Source organism: Maylandia zebra, linkage group LG23 (assembly GCF_041146795.1).
Source record: "Maylandia zebra isolate NMK-2024a linkage group LG23, Mzebra_GT3a, whole genome shotgun sequence".
In the NCBI taxonomy this organism is placed as follows: Eukaryota; Metazoa; Chordata; class Actinopteri; order Cichliformes; family Cichlidae; genus Maylandia; species Maylandia zebra.
In genome coordinates this window covers 28,388,447-28,409,856 of record NC_135188.1, presented here as the reverse complement: position 1 = coordinate 28,409,856, position 21,410 = coordinate 28,388,447, and the positions used below count along the sequence as shown (strand labels likewise).

The following is a 21,410-nucleotide window of genomic DNA, read 5'->3' as shown; positions in this document are numbered from 1 at the left end:
GGAGGTCTGGGCTTCTCTGCTTAGGCTGCTGCCCCCGCGACCCGGCCCCTGATAAAGCGGATGAAGATGGATGGTCATTAAAATGGAAAATCCTCTGGGCAAAATGTGCATGAAACCTGCAGATAAACCACTAAAGACCAGCACAGACGTTATTATCTTATTATCTCACATTTAGAGTCACACTCACAAGTTTTATAACGGGTAGGAAAAACAAGTGTTATTTATAAATGGGCAAACGTTAAACTAAAGCTCATCACAGATCCTTTTTTATTTGATAGAGTTTGTTTTGAGCTTCTCACAGCAGGATTTTCTGGGATTTGCAGCTTTTTGGTTCGACTTTATACCCGTCTGAATTTAACCTGCCCACTCTGGTCAGACCACTGCTTCCGCCTCCACGCCCCAGTGTGGGTCACATCATGCCTGGGCTGTATAAAGGAGATGGACCACAGCGCTCAGTAGACACCTCGGGTCCTCGACTGCTACCAAGCTGCCTTTCTGGTAAGATTTTATGTTGAGTTGCTTTACTAACTAATTGAATCATTCATTAAATCTGCATCATTTTTTGTATAGTAATAGTTGGTGTATTTGTAAATTCCCCATGATTAGCTGAATATTATCCAACTTTCTCTGGAGGTTTAGCGGATTAATTGTTGAGCAACTTTTTAGGGGGAGTGAGGGAAAAGTGAACACAGACTTTTTTCAGTAAATTCTAAAAAGTTTGTCTGGTATTTGGCCAGTACACCATGACATAATGACATTTAAATAAACTCAATTAAAGAGATGTATTGGGCACAAAAAGACTTACTGAGGAATGGTTATGAAAGTACAGTAAGAGGAACAAAGGTAGAAATGGGATTTATAGCAAAGTACTGATGTCAGCTCACTCAGCACTGAAAGGACTGAGGATTAACAAAGGATTAGAGGTTGTTTATGTGCGGCTATTAAGTATACAGTGGTTGTTTTGTTTGCTTAGATGGTAGAGAAAAAGTATAGATGGCAGACAGGATGTATAAGTCACAGAAGCACATATATATAATGAGAGAAGCCAGAATAAAAAAGGCACAAAGGCTACAGAGGAATATGGTGGGTGCTGATTTTGAAATATATTTGGGGAAAATAGTGGATTTAGATGGGTGTCGACACCAAACAGCATCCCAACATTATTGCCTATGTCAAGAGTCCACTTACTTAGCAGAGGCTGCTTTGGGTTTCTGAGGAATTTTAGAGGTGTTCACATGATTTTGGATGAAGAGGACAGTAGAGAAGAAATTCTGCATATTTCCTATTTGTCAAACTATTACTTGACTAAAACAGGCTGGAGCACAGGACAAAAAATAACAGATTTGGAAATAAAATGCACATTAAAAGGGTTATGTTGATGATAAGGTTCTGTGAAAACTTTCAAATTAAAAAGGAAACATTAACTGCTGAACCTAACTATTCAAAGTATCAGTTAACTTAACTAGCATCTGAAAACAACTTCATAAATATTGCCAATAGACTAGCTGTTGTATTTACACCGATACTGTACAAATCCTTCAAATAGCATGCTATTTTACATTCTTACTTCATAATAAAATATTTTTTGGAATTAGAAACACAAGAATGATAGTATACAGACAGTAAAATAACAGGTTTGTGCAGGCAAATGTAGCTGTTATTTCTCACAGTGTTGTTTTCTTAAATAATTTCTACAAAGACACCCCAAGGTACCATCCAAAAGCCTTCTTCCTGATCACAAAGCAGCTTTAGAACTTTTCTTTCAAATTCAAGTCAATAATAATCTTTTTAACTGACCTTTATGGTAATTAAGAAGAGATCTGAGCCTATGGGTGTAATTAAATATGCAGTTTCTTCAAAACCAGCACGACTAAAAATCCTCCAGTCGTATAAACAAGCAGGATCTCTTCCAAAAGCTGATTTCTGGATGTTGCATAAGACTTTCAATAGGGACTTTCTTTAAATCCACCCCTTCTTAAAGCAAGAATTTAACTGTAAATCATTCTTCAATAGCTCTTTATCTTTTACTCCTCCTCCATCAATACTCTCACTGATTTTCCATCATGTGTTTTTTGTTTTTAACCTACTTTTAATATTAGTTTTAGACTCTATTGAAGAGTTGAGTTTATACTTCATTTCAGCCCCATTTTCAGAGCTATTGGTGACATTCCTTTAGCTAATTTGCTGAGTGTAGTGCTTTATTAACTTCACAGGAATTCCAGTTAGGTTACACGTGCTCATAAAGGCATGATGATCATTAATATGTTTATGTGCCACGTGGTCCTGAGATAGTACTGTGATTCTTTTGTAGAAAAGTCTCTAATTGTACAAAATGTGATTACATTTGAGCCAGCGATTGCTCCTGTGTGTGGCTGCAGTTATGCAACGTTTATAGCACTCTCTTACAGAGCATAGGACTTAGAAGAGTCGCAATGGGCGAGCGTTATGATTGCACAGAGTGTCAGGAGTCCCTGTACGGCCATAAGTACATCCTGAAGGAGGAAAAGCCCTACTGCATCAAGTGCTATGAGACACTATTCTCCAACACTTGTGAAGTGTGCCAGAAGCTCATCAGCTGCACAAGCAAGGTGAAATACCCACATTTTAACTGCTACATTTTTCTTACAGTGATTCTTGTTTTTGCCATTGTTTAAATATTTCCACGAACTACAGAACCTGAGAGTGTTTGTCTCTGCAGGATCTGTCGTACAAGGATTGCCACTGGCACAGCGACTGCTTCCTCTGCAACAAGTGCAGCCGGTCTCTGGTCGATCGGCCCTTTGCCACCAAAAATGAAGCGCTCATGTGCATCGAGTGCTATAGCAACGAGTACTCTGCCAAGTGCCACGCGTGTCTGAAGAACATCATGCCAGGTTAGGAAACTCTAAGGTTACTGTAGCACACACAGATTCTAGGTCTGACCAACAATTTCAGCTGTCAAAATGGCAGCCAACAAAATTCTAATATACAATTTATTCGTCAAATTGTTGATATCAATAGGAAACAATCTCCACTACAATAATGATATAAACATGGAGGGATAAAATAGTCCAGTGTCCCACTTCCAAAAGTGTTGTAGCGTTTGCAGTGTGGGCTATGAGTAGACTAGAGTATGACCTTCGCCACTGAGTTTTTACAGCCGCTTTAGCAAGTTGGAGATTTCCCAAATGACAACACAGCGATACATCAGCACCAGATGGATTAAACTAATAAATGACATTTGTTAGTCACTCTCTCTCCTTCTCCGTCTTGTGCACCCACCAGGCTCTAAAAAGATGGAGCATAAGGGCAACAGTTGGCATGAGAGTTGCTTCACCTGCAACCGTTGCCAGCAGCCCATTGGCACCAGGAGCTTTGTCCAGAAGGATGCCAACAACTACTGTCTGCCCTGCTATGAGAAGCAGTTTGCTCTGCAGTGCGTCCACTGCAAGAAGGTAAAGTGACACGCTGTGGCTAATAATCATCGCTGTGTTTGTTAAGCTGCAGATTCAACTGGTCTGACATGTAAAAAGAAAGGTCTTACACAGGCTCTGTATACTTGGCCTGATAAATGGTCCAAATCAATGTAAATGCTGCCATAATGAAAATACATGCAATGAAGGCGGGTAAAGATTCACATCCATGGTACGTAACAGTTCTGGGCAGGAAACAGATGGTCACACAGGCAGGGATCGGAGGCGTCTTTTTGTGCTAAAAGCTGAGAGAGCAGTCATCTGCCTCCCCTGTGACTAAGTCAGCAACAAATGCACAAAAATGACAAGAATGTGAAGTTAGACTGGTTTACAAAGGCAAAGAGCGGTAAATGAAATAACAGGATTTTTTATTTTACAAACAACATTACCAAAACAGACAGGAAAAATACTAAAAAACAAGATGATCAGTTCCTCTCAGTCAACATCACATGACATGGTGGTAGCTTGATAATTCACATCCACAAGTACAGCAAGTACAGCAAACAAAATACCTCAATTTCTAGTGTCACTTCCAAGGATAAAGCAAAGCAAACTATGCAAGGCTTAAATGTTTAAGACGTGCTTAGCTTTGGGTGCAATACTGGGTGATGTTTGCACCTTTATTTGGGCGTAATACCACTTTCAGCATGCATCTTTCTGCAAAATACTTTTATGTACAGTATTGTTTGCACACTAATATTTAATCATACTTAATCACAGTGAGAAAATCTGAATGAAATTTATGTGCATACTAAAATTTGGTCACTTTAGCCCATTGCTAGGAGGTTGCCAGGCAACCTAATGATGGCATAAAATATGCATTATTCAAGTTGTGTAAATAAATCGTTGTTTGTTTGGGGGTTTTTAAATAGTAAAATCAAAAATGACAGTGTTATTTATCAAGCTTTATGGATGTATCAGTGTTAAAAACAGGTCTTTTAAACCCATTTCTTGGTAGTTGCTAGGCAACATGACATTATATGAGCTATAGATAAGAGCCTTCAGGGGCTTAAGATGTACCTGTGTGACAAGTTTGGCAGCTCAAGTGAGAAAAGTATTTAACTCAGTGGGAGTTACAGAGCTGTAGTCGAAGGCATGGAATCCTGGTCTTGTTCTTTTAAACGATTTCTCACCTTATTCAAAATTTTTGCTCTAGCTTATGCTTGACAGCTGGATTATCAGTGTGTTTCTGCTCTGACACGGTATTAAAAACATTTGAAAAGGTATTTTTAGACCTTAAGATTCAATATATGTCCGACGCAGATGGTATAAAACATGTAGCTACGGTTACATAACCTGGTTGTTTGTGAAAGCATGTTTTGAAGCCTGGGACTAGGTCTTTTCACAACCACAGTTATCCCCCTGCTGGTCATTTAAACATTTGTAAAATGCTCTTTTTCAGCCCATCACCACTGGAGGTGTGAACTACCACGACCAGCCTTGGCATAAGGAGTGCTTTGTTTGCATCGGGTGCAAGCAGCAGCTGGCCGGCCAGAGGTTTACCTCTCGAGATGATTTTGCCTACTGCCTTGATTGCTTTTGCAACCTGTTTGCTAAGAAATGTGCTTACTGCACCACCCCAATCAGCGGTAAAGGTCATGCTACACTCATATCAGAAGTACTGCCCTTCATGTTACACATCCAGCATATAACCAGGGAGTTACCGACACTTTGCACCTTTAAATTTTTCATTTTATTGCTTTATGCGTTTAATTTTTATGACCCACAGTGTTCAGGATAAACTATTAAGGTGCTTAATTTAGCTGTGGTATCAGTTTGACGACTGTACAAAGGGGATTCTTGTCCAAACGAGCTTGGCATGTTGAGTCGAGGCTCATTGGAAAATGAATTACTGGAAATATGCTGGAATTATGATTTTAAGTCCACACTTTAATAATTTTTCCTGTTAAATTATACTAAACTACTGGCAGCTTCATCTGGCAGCATGACATCCACATTCCAGTGGAGCTGCTGTTTGCGTGAGCATTGAAGGTATTTGCTGATAAATGAACAATAGTAGACTGTAAAAATACCCTCTATTTTTGTTGAAGTTCAGGTTTGTTCTCCAGAAACTGAATTCTCCCTTAAATAAGTGTGACTCTGGGTAAACATAAAATCAGTTTAAAATAATATACAAGGGAACGCTTGCACAGAATGCCACGGTGGCACGGTGGTTAGCACTGTTGCCGCACAGCAAGAAGGTCCTGAGTTCAATTCCACCATCAGGCCAGGGGTCTTTCTGTGTGGAGTTTGCATGTTCTCCCCGTGTCTGCGTGGGTTCTCTCTGGGTACTCTGGCTTCCTCCCACCGTCCAAAGACATGCAGCTTGTGGGGATAGGTTAATTGGATAATCCAAATTGCCACTAGGAGTGAATGTGAGTGTGAATGGTTGTCTGTCCCTATGTGTTAGCCCTGTGACAGACTGGCGACCTGTCCAGGGTGTACCCCGCCTTTCGCCCTATGACAGCTGGGATAGGCTCCAGCACCCCCCGCGACCCTGAAAAGGATAAGCGAATGGATGGATGGATGGGAACGCTTGAAATGATGGACTCTTTTGTAGTTTCTTTGTAACATATGAACTCAGGACTGAGTAAATTAGTACACCTTACTGGTCCCAGGTTCCCCTTTCGAACTACATTTAAGCTTTAGCCGGTTCGTCTTTTAATGTATGATTAGCCATTTGCATTACCTAATAAAATGTTCAGGGAGTTTATCATGCAATGTCAAAATTCTACTAAACAAATAATTGTCTACTTGTCTTCAAAGACTGAATAACAAGTTTAAATGGTTTTGGCCGTGGCTTTCATCACTTTTTATTTTGGGCCAACGGGCAACCATAAGTGCGACTTAAAGCAGCACTTTAAATATCACACCCAGAAGCAAGGCAAATCTAATACTGCAAAGTTTTGATCATGGGAGCATACTTAAAAGCAACTTAATCTTAACTGCTTTTAGGTGACGATCACAGTATAAACCACCCCTCCTCAGCATCCTGCGTGGATCCACTCACCATCAATTACGGAGTTATTTCATTACCCAGATCATGAGACTCCCCTTTACTGACTCTTCTCTCCATCTCAGGTCTTGGGGGGAGCAAATACATCTCTTTCGAGCAGCGCCAGTGGCACAACGATTGCTTCAACTGCAAACGGTGCTGCGTGTCTCTGGTTGGTCGGGGTTTCCTGACGTACAAAGACGACATTCTGTGCCCCGACTGCGGCAAGGACATCTGAGCGAAATCCACCAGAAGACAACCCGAGCCGGATTGGCTGCCTGTCGGCATGCACAGCAGCATTCACCTAACTTTGCATGATTTGAATCATTTATCAGTGTCTTAAACATTAACATGTTTTTTTATGCATGCACTGAAGATACTGCGTCTTATGTGAATGACCTGCAGCCTTTACTCCCCATCAGGATTTCTGCATTTTGCTCAGAAAACATCCATACGTGGAACAAGAACATGTTTTACTTTCAAGTCAAGAATGCTGTAACCCAAATATACTATGTGGCAGCACATGTAAGAGCATGTGAGGCTGTTCTTAACTGATATCACTATGATGCAATTGTTACTACTAATGTTGTTTGTTCTAATTAAATCATTGCTATGTAATCTAATTTCAATCTGTTAGGCACAATAAAGAGCTTTAAAGGATGCTAAACTGGATTAAGGCTTTGACATGCTGGCCCACTAGCTATGCTGAGTCAAAAATCCAGAAGGACAGTATACATTTACACAGTTATGACACAAAGTTTGCATGACAAAGTTAGCCAAAAAAAAGACCCAATTTACAAAAATTCGTTTTACGCTTTTATATGTTTAGTATTAAAACATTCATTAATTTGTGCAGAAATTAATCATATTGGGTTTAGCCTAAACTATCAGGAAAGAGGGGAAAGGGATCCTGCAACAATATCCTCATATCTTGTTAAACAAAGGAAATATGCAGTCAAGACAGAGGGATGAGAACACACTGATATGTAATAAAAATGCTTTCGATTATAACAGCAACACTTAAAAACCAGAAGCTTATAATGGCAACCAAACAGCTGATTGTATTATCCTGTAACATGAATATTTAGTTTTTTTCTTGTTTTTTTTTTTTTAATGAAAGAACTGTGCAGACTCCCAAAAGGTTGATTCTGTTCATCTGGACGTAGCGTTTTCAGTGGGACAAAGGTTTCCTCACTCATCCAAGTGACTTCTTCAGTCTCAGCTTACTGCAGGTTTCCCCAACCTTATAAACAGTACATTTGCACAATAACTGAAACTAGTCCACTGAATAAGTGGGCTCAGTCAGCTTTCGGATGATTGAGCATGCATCAAGACAAAACTGTGCAGACTGTTAGATGCAAGAATCAGACAAGCGAGCAGAAGGTCTGAATGATCAATCAGTCTTCATCTGTATTATAGACACAACTAGTGTCAATACGGACAATGTAATTAGCATGGTAGCACCCATACATACAATCAAACCTTTAAAGTGCTATATAAATAAATTATGGTATGGTTAAGAAAAAAAAAGCTCAAGTCCAACCTCATTACGATTACCTGATCACAGGTGAGTAAATATTGTTGTGTACTATACATAAATTGTTTTATAATAAACAATAAGGGACACTGGAACATAAAACTGAGTTCATTAACCAACTAGCCTGTTTTAACAGTCGTTCGTTTGAAACCGAAATTAGTCGTAGCCCAGTTAGGATTAGCAGTTCATGCTCCGAGCACAATCACGAGAAGAGGTCTCACTCTGTCCCATTCTCACTCCTGCTCTGTGCCATTATCTCTAAATCCACTGTGAGTGTCACAGAGAAAATCACAGAGTTTTTCTCCGTCAGACACACACGATCTTCCTCCTTGTGCACCGGAAGTGGGCAGCAGGTGCCGCAGGAAGTGTCTGTGTCCAGCCCTGCTTCTAGAAGAAGAGGAACGAGAAGCTAACGGTATTTAACAGCAACACCCTGCTTCACAATTATGAGAAATCAAAAACCACATATGACATATGTCTTGTTTTCGTTGCTGTTGTGTTGTTAAAGAACACCGCTGTAGCGCAAAATATTTGAACACAGGAGAGCTGCTGCGGCAAGTAGGGAGGCGGCTAACCACATTAGCACGGCTTTGTTAAATTATAGCGTGGAAAACACTAGAAAAAAAAGATGCCTCAGCTGTGTTTGCCCAAGCTGTGTGACCGTATGCACATGCAGGATAGTATTTGTGAAGTAAAACTCTTAATTTTACACGGCTTTAGTTTTTAAAGAATGAGAAATGTGCAATTATTAGCTTTTATTGGTGGTAGCTTCTGAAAATAAACGCAAAATACTGCTTTTTCTTAATGGTCTCGTCAGTGTCATTACTGTGGCGCACAGTACCGCCGCTGTGCTTTACAGAAGGCTCCAAATACCCTAGAAAAATTACAAATATAAGCAGGTGTTTCCAGTGTTCTTTGGCTTTCTTTTTTTTTTATAAAATCAACACACATGCTGTCAACTAAGCAATAAATTAGGTGTGAGAAATGCCAGGTTGTTTTAAAGAAACTCTTTGCACATTATAAAACGGGCCTGTTTCTCATCAGACCTGCCTTTTTGTCTTCAGATAAAATGAGTGCTGCTGTACCCAACCATAGAAGGACCAAGCCTGGTGGTAAGATCCAAACTCTATAACCTGTAATACATGTTGAAACTAAAGGCTAAAAAATTAATTACATATTTATCAGCAAGGACACAGCGTTGTAATTTTCATTTATTGCAGGCATAAAGCCCGGGGCGGCGAACAGCGGCGTGACGGGACCGACCTCCCAGATCCCTGGGCTGTGCCAGACCGCCACTGAAAGCGCTCCAGCGGAGAGGATCAGTGGGCGGCGAGTTGGGATATTTGAGACGGACTCGGACTATGTCAAGCTTGCGAAGCAGGGGGGACACAAAGGTAAAATTAGACAGTTGTTGTCTGTTCATATAGATGCCTTGAAATGCATCTATATGAAGATTGCCAGTGTAAAAAAAATGATTTTATGCTCTAATTTTATAAAGAGTTTCAGAGTTTTCCTGGCTCAGAGTAGAAGACTAAAAAGAAGTCTATAATTTTTGTCCATTTACCAAACAGTAACATATTTTGAGCGGAGACTAAACTATATAAAGTACTTGTATAAGTACTAGAGCTATATATAGCAAATATTAGAGAAGTCTGTTGTGTGTGTCTGAAAGAGTCTGATTTATTCCATTTTTAAATCATCAAATATGTCTCTCGGTCAGCCTCTAGTATGCTTATGCAGTTCAGGGTCATGGGGAGGCTGAAGAGGTGGGGTACACCCTAGACAGATCATGTCTGTCTCAGGGCCAGCACTTTGACACAGGCAACCATATAGAGAACCAGTTGAGGTGGTTTGGAGATCATCTCATTTTAGGCACTTCCTAGGTGAGGTATACAGGACATGTTCTACCAAGGGGAGACCTTGGAACAGACCCAGGACATGTTGGAGAGATTCGGTCACTTGGCTGGCTTGGGAGCCCCTCAGTGTTTCTCAAGACGAGTTTTACAGGTGGCTGGGTTGAGGTTGTGCATCTCTGTTTAAACTGCAGCCCCTGTGACCTGGACCCATATAAAGTGGATGCTTGGATGGATATTGAGTAATATTAAAATTTTATAATAAAGTTTAGTATCTGAATGTCAACTAGGGCTGCCACAAACGATTATTTTGATAGTCGACTAATCAAATCCATTGGACATAAAACGTACAGCTTATTGCACCAGCAGCATCTGCTCTTATATAACTATCATTAGCTTACAGCTTTAAGTGTTTAAGGTGCTAACTAAAAAGACAAGATGACAGTTTATTAAATTTTAATGAAATCTGCAGATTGTTTCGGTGAAGTTTAATAAACTCCTTGCCATCTAAAATATAACAGGACACCGGAGTAAATTCTCGAGCATCTCACACTTCTGATGATCAGCTGTCTGCTTGACGTTTATTCAGCTGTGTAAAAACTATAACTTTGACCTCAGCCAAACTGATTTACTCAGGAACAAATAAAATACTAAAAAAAAGCCAAACACTAACATTTTTAAGTTATTTAAGTGACTCATATATCATGTTTAACCTGAGTAGCGAAAGACTGCGGTGGGTTTGTAAACGATTTGCCGGGAGTCCGGTGTTCTCACGGCTCTAGTGAGCCTTGCCCTCGGCTAGCTATCGAGCTAGTGGGTAACAGATGTCTCCGAAAACGTCGGAGCGCTTTTGAAAATATGTGGTGTCTTGATAAACTGAGCAGATATTTGAGGTTTACACAGCTACATTCTCGCCTGAAAATATGTTAAACATTTATTTTGTGACCCAGAAAGAATAATAAGAGTAATATTAAAACTAACTAGCTGCCACCATTGTTGGAAACTGAGCTGGGCCACGCTATGAATTCTGGGACACAGCTTCTTCTTCTTCGGGGTTTAAGGGCAGCTGGCATCCTTGTACATGCTGTGCTGCCATCTTCTGTTTCAGTCCGTTATTACACTCTTAAATCCTACTACTCATTCCTGCGTCTTTTGGGATCTTACAAAGCTTCAAACGACGGGTCGACTATTAAATTAGTCGTTGACGATTTTAATAGTCGACGTAATCGTGACTAGTCGACTAATCGTGGCAGCCCTAATGTCAACAAAAGAAAATGAAACATAAAAACACAAAAATCAGAAGGCCTTAAAATGGCTCACAGCTGTGCAAGAAAGGAGTTTTGTTTAGCACAATCCAACGTAGGAGATTCCTTCTACGGTCTGTACCAGCATTTGGATGAGGAAACTCATTCACCTGGCTTCACGTACCCTAATATAGGCAGTCAATAAAGGTGGTTATAAGGTTGATAAGTGAAGCCAGGGTTTATTTATCATACAAAACATGGATAGGGTACTCAGCAGCAGAGCCACAGATTTTACAGTGGCGATAAAAAGATGAAGAGGTTAACCACATGATCCAGACTGAAAGCAGCACAGCTGCTGTAGACACATCAGCTGTGAGTGTGTGTGTGTGTGTGTGTGTGAGGTTTTAAAGGTGCTGCATGAATGCATGTGAGCTTTAAGTTCAGTGAAGCGTTACTGGGCTATATTAATAAAGTTTAGCTTATTTGAAGGAGGAAAGCTGGCAAAAATGCTGACTGTAAGAGTTTACAGACCTCTCAGTACCACAGCTCTATCTTTAGAGCGGGTGAATCAGCTGGATTACAGTTACATATTATATTAAATTAATCGTTAGATTTTCTTTGAGCGACTGTCCTGGTAATGTTCAGTCGTAGTCTGTGTGCAAATTTGTTAAAAGGTCAGCAAGTAAATAAAATAGGTGTCGTGTTTTAGGATTCTGTATTCACACGTGTAGAACAATAAAATTGATCAAGAATTGCAGCAAACAGGGAGGAAAATCAATAATAAAGAGCCTGTATTTATTACTGTTGCTCTTCAGGGAAAATAATAAAGGCTTCAGATGTTCTTAAAACAACTTAACACTCTGTTACTGACAACACAACACAGGTCTGAGGGCTTTTCCAAGGATGATGATTCTGTTTTCCAGAGAAGTGGTTAGTTGATAGGCAGCAATTTCAAACCTGATAATGTCTAAGCTTAAACATAACCTGGTCAGGATGCCCTGAAGTTACCTGGATGAGCCCTCTGCGGTTGCTGCTCTCAGCGTGGAGGCTTTGAAGCCACACTACTCGCCCCATTTTTGTGACTAAAAATGCCTAACGGGTGACACACATGGCTTTGAAATGCAAACCTCAAACAACAGGCTTAAAAGTCCACAACATGAAAAGAAGGAGAGAAAGAAAAGCTTCTGCGTTTTAGGAAAACACAACAGTCTCTTTTTGTTTATAGAAACTGCAACTTTGCAGGCTTCATTTCTCTTGGGAGAAGCAGAGCTCCTGCACAGAAAGTTTCATATGAGTATTTCATGCTAGTCTGCACGTGTGGGCTCATTTGATAAGAAATGTGATATTGTGGTTATTCAGATTTTAATTAAAAACAAATATTTTTAATTTACTCACTATATCCACATATATTACTCATGTATCTTTTAAATTAAGTTTAAGGAAATGTATTTTAAAGTGTATGCGTGATGTCTAGGGTATAGAATAATCAGAGCCCTGTAGAAGTTGTAGTGCTTGTTTTTGTGCACATACATGCATTAGAGGTTTGATTCCAGATACCAGAGTCCATTGGAAAAAGTTCCAATTAAAGATTTTGATGCATTAAGTTCAAGTGCACTGCTTGCTTAACATAATCTGCTCTCTTTATTAAAGCTTTTAGTGACTTGGCACTCACTCTGCCTCCTGGGCACTCTACAGCTTCTCTCCATCTTGTGCTGTAACTGAAAAGTTCAGGGTCGCGATCCACCCTTTGTTGTAGATGGTTAAGGACTGTCAAATCACTGCTGTAACAGCAATGCAGGAGAATAATGTGGCAAACAGCAGAAGAGAAGATAAACATTACGAATTCACAATTAGGCTGCCTAAAAAAAACAGTTCCAGCCTCAGCTTGGACTGGAGTAATTGTTTAGCTGCTTGGCTGAATAGGCTGTGAGTTAAATGCCACATTGTGCTCTTAAAGGTGAGACACAATGCATCATTACTGCTGCCAGTGCTTTGGTTTCATTGTGGGGGGGGGGGGGTTCTTTTTGCTGCAGGGCTGTTGAGCCACGATGTGGACGATGACGACATGCCGAAGAAAACCTACAATCCATCCAACTGGTTTGGAGGAGATGAGTCAAAGAGGTGAGAGACGAGCTGCGATGAGGACGCGTCACTAACTGAAAAGCTTCAGTTATAGCGATTGTTTAATAAAAGAGAAATCTGATGACCATTTGCGCTCATTGGTCACCCTGAGCGCGGGCCTCGGCATTAGCAAGCCATGAAGTCTGCATCCTAACAGTTGGCAGGCTGTCAGAAGTGTCCAGCAGTAATTTCACATGGCATGTCATCGTGGTTTTGTGCTTACAGCGGAAGCAAGGAAACGTCTCCCGATGGCCAGATGAAGGGAGGCAGGCAGCCTCTTGCCCCGCCGTTTGGCACTGATAACAGTACATCCTGGGAAAGAGAGACTGATAGATTTACCCAGGGTAAAGAGAAGGTGAATGGACTCCAAAAATGCATCACCCCCTCCCACTTCCACTGACGCCATACCAGTGCCTTCCATATTTAATTTATTTATAAGTTTTTCCCATCACCTTTCCTTGTGTTTTCACCTGGTTTCGCTCCATTGATGCATTTTCAGCTTATTTGAAGTTTATTTGGGTCTAATTTGCTGCCGGTGCTTTGGGGTGATAATTTATTGGAATTTTGTTGTTTGTTTGTTTTTTTAATCAAATCTCTGGGTAAGTACAAGCGATGCTTTGAATATGTTACACTGTACAATATCTGAAGAAGTAACGTTCCTGAGCTGTGACAGAGATAGTTTTCAGATATTGAGAAGTGCATCAAATAAAATGTGCAGAGAAAGTGCAAAAAAATTTTAAACTGCTATTTATTATATATTTATGCTTTTTAAGTATTTTGGGTTTGAGCAGTTTTACTTTGTTGTCAGTTTCTTGGATCATTTTTCATGGCATAACTATTTTCTTCACTTTTCTTCCTTCATTTCATCCTTTTTCTGTTTCCCAGATTTACCCCATGCTATATTAGTAGCCCACTTAAAGTAATGATGTATTTGTTGAATAATTCTGCTGTTACATGCAAGTCCTTTATGTCTTGAAGTGATACAGAGATAACCACAGCTTTCTCAACCTGCAGATGTCTCCTGATGCTCCAGGCTCTGAGATGGAGGGTCTGACAATAACCAACAAATACAAAAGAAGGTAATAACTCTCTGGTTGTTTGGTTCCTGTACATGTATATACACTCAACAAAAATATAAACGCAACACCTTTGTTACTGCTCCCATTCCCCATGGGATGGACGTAGAGACCTAAAATTCATTCCAGATACACAATATAACCATCCCTCCCAAACAGTGGTCACAAATCAGTCCAAATGTGTGGTAGTGGGCACATCTGCCATATTGAGAAAATCCATCCCACCTCACAGGTGTGCCACATCAGGATGCTGATCTGACATCATGAGTAGTGCACAGGTGTACCTCAGACTGCCCACAACAAAAGGCCACCCTGGAATGTGCAGTTTTTTTGCGCTATTGGGGGTCTGGGGACCCAGAACCGGTCAGTATGTGGTGTGACCACCATTTGCCTCATGCAGTGCAACACATCGTCGCATGGAGTCTATCAGATTGTCAATTGTGGCCTGTGGAATGTTGGTCCACTCCACTTCAATGGCTGTGCGAGGTTGTTGGATATTCGTGGGAACTGGTACACGCTGTCGTATACGCCGGTCAAGCACATCCCGAACATGCTCAATGGGTGACATGTCCGGTGAGTATGCTGGCCATGCAAGAACTGGGACATTCTCAGCTGCCATCTGCCCTGAACAATGTGAACCATGATTCATCCGTGAAGCGCACACCTCTCCAACGTGCCAGACGCCATCGAATGTGAGCATTTGCCCACACAAGTCTGTTACGGCGACGAGCTGGAGTCAGGTCAAGACCCCGATGAGGACGACGGGCATGCAGTTGAGCGTCCCTGAGACGGTTTCTGACAGTTTGTGCAGAAATTGTTTGGTTGTGCAAACCAATTGTTCCAGCAGCTGTCTGGGTGGCTGGTCTCAGACGATCTTGGAGGTGAACCTGCTGGATGTGGAGGTCCTGGGCTGGTGTGGTTACACGAGGTCTGCGGTTGTGAGGCCGGTTGGATGTGCTGCCATATTCTCTGAAACGCCTGTGGAGACGGCTTATGGTTGAGAAATGAACATTCAATGCACTTGCGACAGATCTGGTTGACATTCCTGCTGTCAGCATGCCAATTGCACGCTCCCTCATTGCTGTGGCATCTGTGGCATTTTGCTGTGAGACAAAACTGCACATTCCAGGGTGGCCTTTTGTTGTGGGCAGTCTGAGGTACACCTGTGCACTACTCATGATGTCAGATCAGCATCCTGCTGTGGCACACCTGTGAGGTGGGATGGATTATCTCAATATGGCAGATGTGCCCACTACCACACATTTGGACTGATTTGTGACCACTGTTTGGGAGGGATGGTTATATTGTGTATCTGGAATGAATTTTAGGTCTCTACGTCCATCCCATGGGGAATGGGAGCAGTAACAAAGGTGTTGCGTTTATATTTTTGTTGAGTGAGTATATATATATATATATATATATATATATATATATATATATATATATATATATATATAAGCGTAAAGTAAAACTGCTGCGTTCTGCCTCCTCTTCAGGTCTTATGATAAGAAGACTACACCCGTCAGCATGTCCAAGCTGCTGAGTCACGGCTACGTGGAGGGGCAGAAGAAGTCACTCAATGACGACGATGCCTCAAGTATGATGTCAAACAGCCGGAGGGTGTTAGCCAGTGATGTGTGAATCCTGCAGTAAATTCAATACATAGTATTGATCATGTTTACAGATTTAATACAGAGTAAGATAAGAAATGTTTAATTTTCCCAAAAGTTGCCAATTAAATAGAAAATACAAAGAGTTGAAGACCTCAGGAAATAAGTAATGAAGGCAGGTATTGTGGTATAGGTTGGTAAAAATTTTCTGCATCTGTTCTTCTATCAGCGGAGCTAATGGAGATGCTAGACAATGTATACAGCTACAGGTCCAGCAAGTGGTCTTTGCATCCACAGCCACAGTCTGCATCAGCTGATGGATGTGTCCAAACAGTATGGTGGTTCAAACAGCAGCACCAATGATGAATTTTCACAGCGAGTATCAAAAATGAGTAAAGAGTGCATGCACCTAGGGCATCATGTAGGTCTTTAGACTGACTTCACCAAATATGATGCCAAATATTCATGAATATTCCAAATGTTCATGAAAGTAAAATACCTTTAAATTGCTGTCGAGCTACTGTTATGGCTTCAAGAGGCTTTTTTTTTTTTAAATTACATTTTGTGATGCTACAGTAGTGAAAAAAACTACACCCTCTTTCAATTTCAACGTTTGACATATGTGGATAATTAAAGAATTTAATCTGGTCTTAATTATTTTAATACCGCAGAGGAACAACAACACATGAGGCATTGTAATTATTTACTTAATGCCAAAATGCAGAAGCTGTGTGTGGTTATAAACTAGATGAAAGAAAAAGAAATCAAACATAGACTTGGCTCAGGGTTACAGGAAAATGAAATCATTTTAAAATTGTTTGCAACCAACATGGAAAAAAAGGGAACAAAGTTGCTTCTAGAAATCTATATTTCTTACTGACGCTCACCGGGGAAAGGCAAAGACTTTAGACACTATTAAAAAAAGATTAGATCTTCCTGCTGTCTGCGCATTGAGCAAGCTTCCAGCATTGGTGATGTACTTTCAGAGAATTGATTGGTCAGTAGGTGATCTCTTATTTTAAACTGGATGTGCTTTGGAGCATGTTAGGCCTGTGGCAGAAGTCATTATAAAAATGAAAACTCGAGGTTAACCCGACAAGTTAACAAATCCTGCACACAGTCCTGATCTCAATCCAACAGAACACCTTCGGGATGAATTAGAGTGGAGACCACGAGCCAGGCCGTCTAATCCAACATCAGTGTCTGCTCAAAATTTGCATAAACGCACTCCTAAACCTTGTGGAAAGCCTTCCCAGAAGATCTAAGGAGCTGGGAAAGAAAAGCAACTAGATTTCTTTCAGTTTCTTGAAGACATTTCATCTCTCATTCGAGAAGCTTCTTTAACCGAAGGAGCTTGCTTTTCTTTCCAAGCTCCTTAGATTACAATGACTAGCACTAAGAGCCTACACAGACACCTTCCCAGAAGAGCTGAGGCTGTTATAGCTGCAGAGGCTGGGCCAACATCATAACAAACCCTATGGATTAAGAATGGGATGGCATTCAAATTCCCTTGAGCGATACTTTTTTCCAATACAGTGTACATTTATTTGGATAAACTGTCCGATTGAAGTAGTTGATGTAACACTAATACTAATAAGCTGTAGGGGTGGGTTTTTATAATCGATTCATCGATTAAAATCGATTCTGGCTTGGATAACGTAAAATCGATTCATTAAAATCCTAAATCGATTTTTTAATATAAATTTATTTTGTCCGAAATGCCAGAATCTCTGGTGACATCTCACAAAATTTCAAGAACCACCAAACAGTAAATGAGAGCAGGTACAGGGATTCTGCACATAGACTTAAACACACAGCGCGACTCGCGGATCAGAATCAGTTAGATGTCGCCTTTCTCACAGTCGGGGCTGAAAGCCGACAGCTCGCTGATCCGGGTCCGCGCTTTGTGTTCACGCCCTTTATGCGCTGATTCTAAAGCTGTTAGTTTGATCTCTCTCCAAACAATATTGACCGAACCAGCAGCAAAAGAAGATCCAAACGCTTCACATAAACATCGTCATGAATTCACTCTTTTACTGTTTTGTTTCCATTGCGATGCGCAGCTCTCTCTCTCCCTCTCTCCCTCCCCCCCCCTCTCTCGAACAGTTTCGCTTGTTATGCACAAGTCTACTGTTGCTTACAGCGCTGTCGGCCGCTGTTTTTTTCCATTTTACATGCTTCCGAAAAGAAAACCTCATTTCTGCTGTTCAATACTGAACAAATTGAAACTTTTTAAAATTATTCAAAATGCAAAATGCTTAGCCGTGTCTCTAATAAAACCGCTGTAACGTCAGAGGTAATGTTCATTAATTAATGGTTTTCTTTCGTTTTTGATGTACTGCAGAATATTTTTATAAAATCCCAGGCCAGGAAAATCACCTACATGTTTTTCTGTGTTTTATCTTCAGCTACTTTGACACAAAGGCATCTGCTGTGATGCTCACACCTTGGATAAAGTCTTGCGAGTGTCAGCTTCCTTTTTATAGATACAAAAATATGTAAATGTTCTGATCTGAATTATATTTCTGACTGTCAAAATTTCCCAGATTTAAATCGAATCGAATTGAATTAAATCGAATCGTGGATCGAATCGATTCGGGACCTTGTGAATCGGAATTGAATCGATTCTAGAAATCAGTGACGATACCCAGCCCTAATAAGCTGGTTGTAACAGTAGATTACAGTGGTATTAACGCGTATGTCATTGGTGGGAGAGAGCGTTTACAGTTTGGCCTGATAGGCCTCAGAGACGTTTCCTCTTCTTCATGTTTCTTTTGTCTTTCAGGTGTGACCTCAGAACAGACGAGCACTGTCGCGACGGAGGACGTGGACGATCTGGAGTAGTGAGCGCAGGTCTTGGTCCGGAGGGGGGGAGGGGGCGTCTTAACACTGATTCATGGTGTCACAAACCCACGAAGGCGCTGCTCTGCCCCTCTTGGAATCACTCGCATTTACTGTACATCCACTGACTGTTATGTTTTTGTACTCATGTTTATGCAAAGGTACTGTCCTCTCTCCCTATTTATTTGTTTTAATTTGTAAAAAGAAGTCAGGCGGGTTTTATGTTTGAGTAGAACTGTCGGTGCTCACGGTGTCTTTTATTTGTTTTGTCGTTCCTCGATTTGAAAGACGAGTCGTGTGCAGGGCTGGAAACTAACAGGCTGGTCGTTTCCGCCTCATTTGCCGTTAGTTCCCCTCCCTGGTTGTATGAAGATCGAGTTAGTGAAGTAACCAAGTGTTTGTGCTTATAAATTGTGGTTCCAGTGACGTGACATATTTATTCTTTTTGACCAAATGCTCCTGCTGTCTGAAGGGATGCTACAGGTTTGTGTGTTTGCTGATGCGGGGGCAAATACGCTCATTCGCTGAGACAGCAGCCTTGCGGCTGTGACCACGTGCTAAAACGAATGCTGATGGCCACAGCCGCCACAGTTTGTTTGGACCAAAAGTGATTTTTTTTTTTTTCTTTCAGCTTGCCGCTTTGCAAAAGGTTGCCTTTTCTCGCAAACCCCTTCGCCCCACAACGCTGTCGTTGTTGAGGCTAGAAAATCCAGAAACATGCACTCATAAAGACTCATTTTTCCTCAGTAACAAGGCTCAACAGAGCAGAATATAACAAAGAACCAAATGTTGGAGTCCATTCCAGATATGTCAGCAGTTTCCCAATCAAAGATCTAAATTTACTCTATTCTCCAGGTTAAAGCCCCTCTCTGCTAAATCAGTGCATTTTCCTCCAGCTTAAAAAACCCAAATCCCACACAACAGATAAAACATCCTGGACAACTTTGGGGATAACGACTTCCTTCTGCAGGCCGACAAGCTGAAAGTCAATTCCAGTGTAATTCCCAGTGACGATTAAGGCAGGAGAGGATTTTTTTTTCCCCCCCTTCGTCTTTTTTTAAGTGAGTTCTGAACGTGCCAACCAAGCAGTTTTTTCCCTGCTCATGCAGTGTTTAGACTTCGTAGACATCAGTAGGAAGAAGTTAGTGTTAGTGCACAGCCCAGTCATGCTGAGCCCTCCACCCCATGACGCGATGGAGAGTTTATTCTGATCAGATGAGAGGAACGATTACTGCTGCAGCATTAAAGGCAAGGAAAACTTTTGTTCATGTAACATTTAAGATATGCATCATATAAGTATAAAATGTTATAATAAAATAGCCTAGAAATGTACTTTTCGGTTTGAAATGCATTGATGCCAATAGACTAAATGGCACATAGCCATGTTTAGTTTAAAAGTCTGTGTATATATATATATGTGTGTGTGTGTGCGTGTGTACCTTCTTCCTCCCACTTAATATGCCGACATCAGTCGAGAGGCAGTGTTGAATCTTTAGATTTTAACTTACCAATGCATTGTATTCAAGGTGATAATGTCCCTGTGTTTGATGTAATTCCCCAAATTAAATGCAGGAGACTTTCAGGACCTGAAATGCTCAGTTTAGGAGCAGACTGATGCTATAAAAGTTGAAAAGCTCCCATCTCCTCCTCTTGTTGCAACATTAGTTTGACTGTCAGGATGCCCAGGGAAAAAAAGTAATGGATTTCTGTGTTTGATGGACATTTCAGCTTTGAGTCATTTAATAGTTTTAACTTTTGAGGCGTAACCGTGACAGCAGAAATCCTAATCCTTCAGGGACATTCGTTTGGGGGTGGGGGTGTTGCTCTTAAAATGAAAAGGATAGCGGTGACGTGTCTCTCCTAATACATCCAACAAATTCATCACCTGCGTGTCAGAAATGCTGCGGCAGTAACGGACTCTTGTTTGGAAAGAATTTAAAACCCTTACAAGGGATGTTTCATGTTCAACACGGCTGTCTGGTTTTAATATATTTAATCAGTGATGCATAATTTATCTCTGTGTGGTGTTTCCAACATGTTTTACCGGCACAGTGTTTTACTTTGCAGTACAAGGAACGTCGAATGTATCATCTTTTGAAACGGTTTGCTTTGAAGAGCGGGTTTATTTTTAACAAGCTGTTAAATATTCAGGTATTCACAGTTATTAAAAAAAGCAGTGTTTTGTCATGTGTCTTCCTCGGCTCCGTGTGAGCCGGTGGCGTTATCGGTTTACAAACCAGTAGTGGGAAACCTTTTAGTGGCTTAACTTTGCAGCTTCCTTCCTGAAGTCTTGTCACTCGTCTTGCTTTCTATCTGCAAGTTTACTTAAGGTGCACCAGAGGAGACGGAAGAAGGCAGCTGTTAAACAGAGACCATGCTTACGTTTAAGACCGCACACAGACTCTTTAATTGTCATTTAAATAAATGGGCATGTGCATGTACCTGTGTTCTGCTTTTTCTTTTCTTTCTGAGCGTGAGAATCTACTAACGAAGCTCCTCCTTTTCTTTCTACACCAAATGTGGATGCTTTCTCACACACACACAACTATTTAAAGATGAGTGAAGGTGTGTTCATGTTTAAGCTTTAAAATAAAATGAAATTTGTAGTAGCTTTAAAAAAAAAAAACAACTTTAAAACAATATTTTCTTTATTTTTAGTCTCTTCAAAACTCTCCAGGTCA

At 40.8% G+C, this 21,410-nt stretch overlaps 2 protein-coding genes across 2 annotated transcripts; both read left to right on the top strand.

Annotated features, from left to right (window-relative positions):
- The first annotated feature begins 402 nt into the window (after positions 1 to 402).
- Positions 403 to 7,114, top strand: LOC101485113 (four and a half LIM domains protein 2). The gene is made up of 6 exons (XM_004563341.4): positions 403 to 498; positions 2,409 to 2,588; positions 2,699 to 2,873; positions 3,265 to 3,434; positions 4,855 to 5,041; positions 6,534 to 7,114. Exons 2-6 carry the CDS (start codon positions 2,433 to 2,435, stop codon positions 6,683 to 6,685), a joined length of 840 nt encoding a protein of 279 aa, XP_004563398.2. The 5' UTR covers positions 403 to 498; positions 2,409 to 2,432; the 3' UTR covers positions 6,686 to 7,114.
- An 830-nt stretch (positions 7,115 to 7,944) lies between these two features.
- Positions 7,945 to 21,170, top strand: lg23h7orf57 (linkage group 23 C7orf57 homolog). The gene is made up of 9 exons (XM_024798759.2): positions 7,945 to 8,014; positions 8,295 to 8,399; positions 9,049 to 9,096; positions 9,205 to 9,378; positions 13,115 to 13,202; positions 13,428 to 13,557; positions 14,217 to 14,281; positions 15,775 to 15,875; positions 18,674 to 21,170. The coding sequence occupies exons 1-9, from the start codon at positions 7,960 to 7,962 to the stop codon at positions 18,730 to 18,732; spliced, it is 825 nt and encodes a 274-aa protein (XP_024654527.2). The 5' UTR covers positions 7,945 to 7,959; the 3' UTR covers positions 18,733 to 21,170.
- The last annotated feature ends 240 nt before the right edge of the window (positions 21,171 to 21,410 follow it).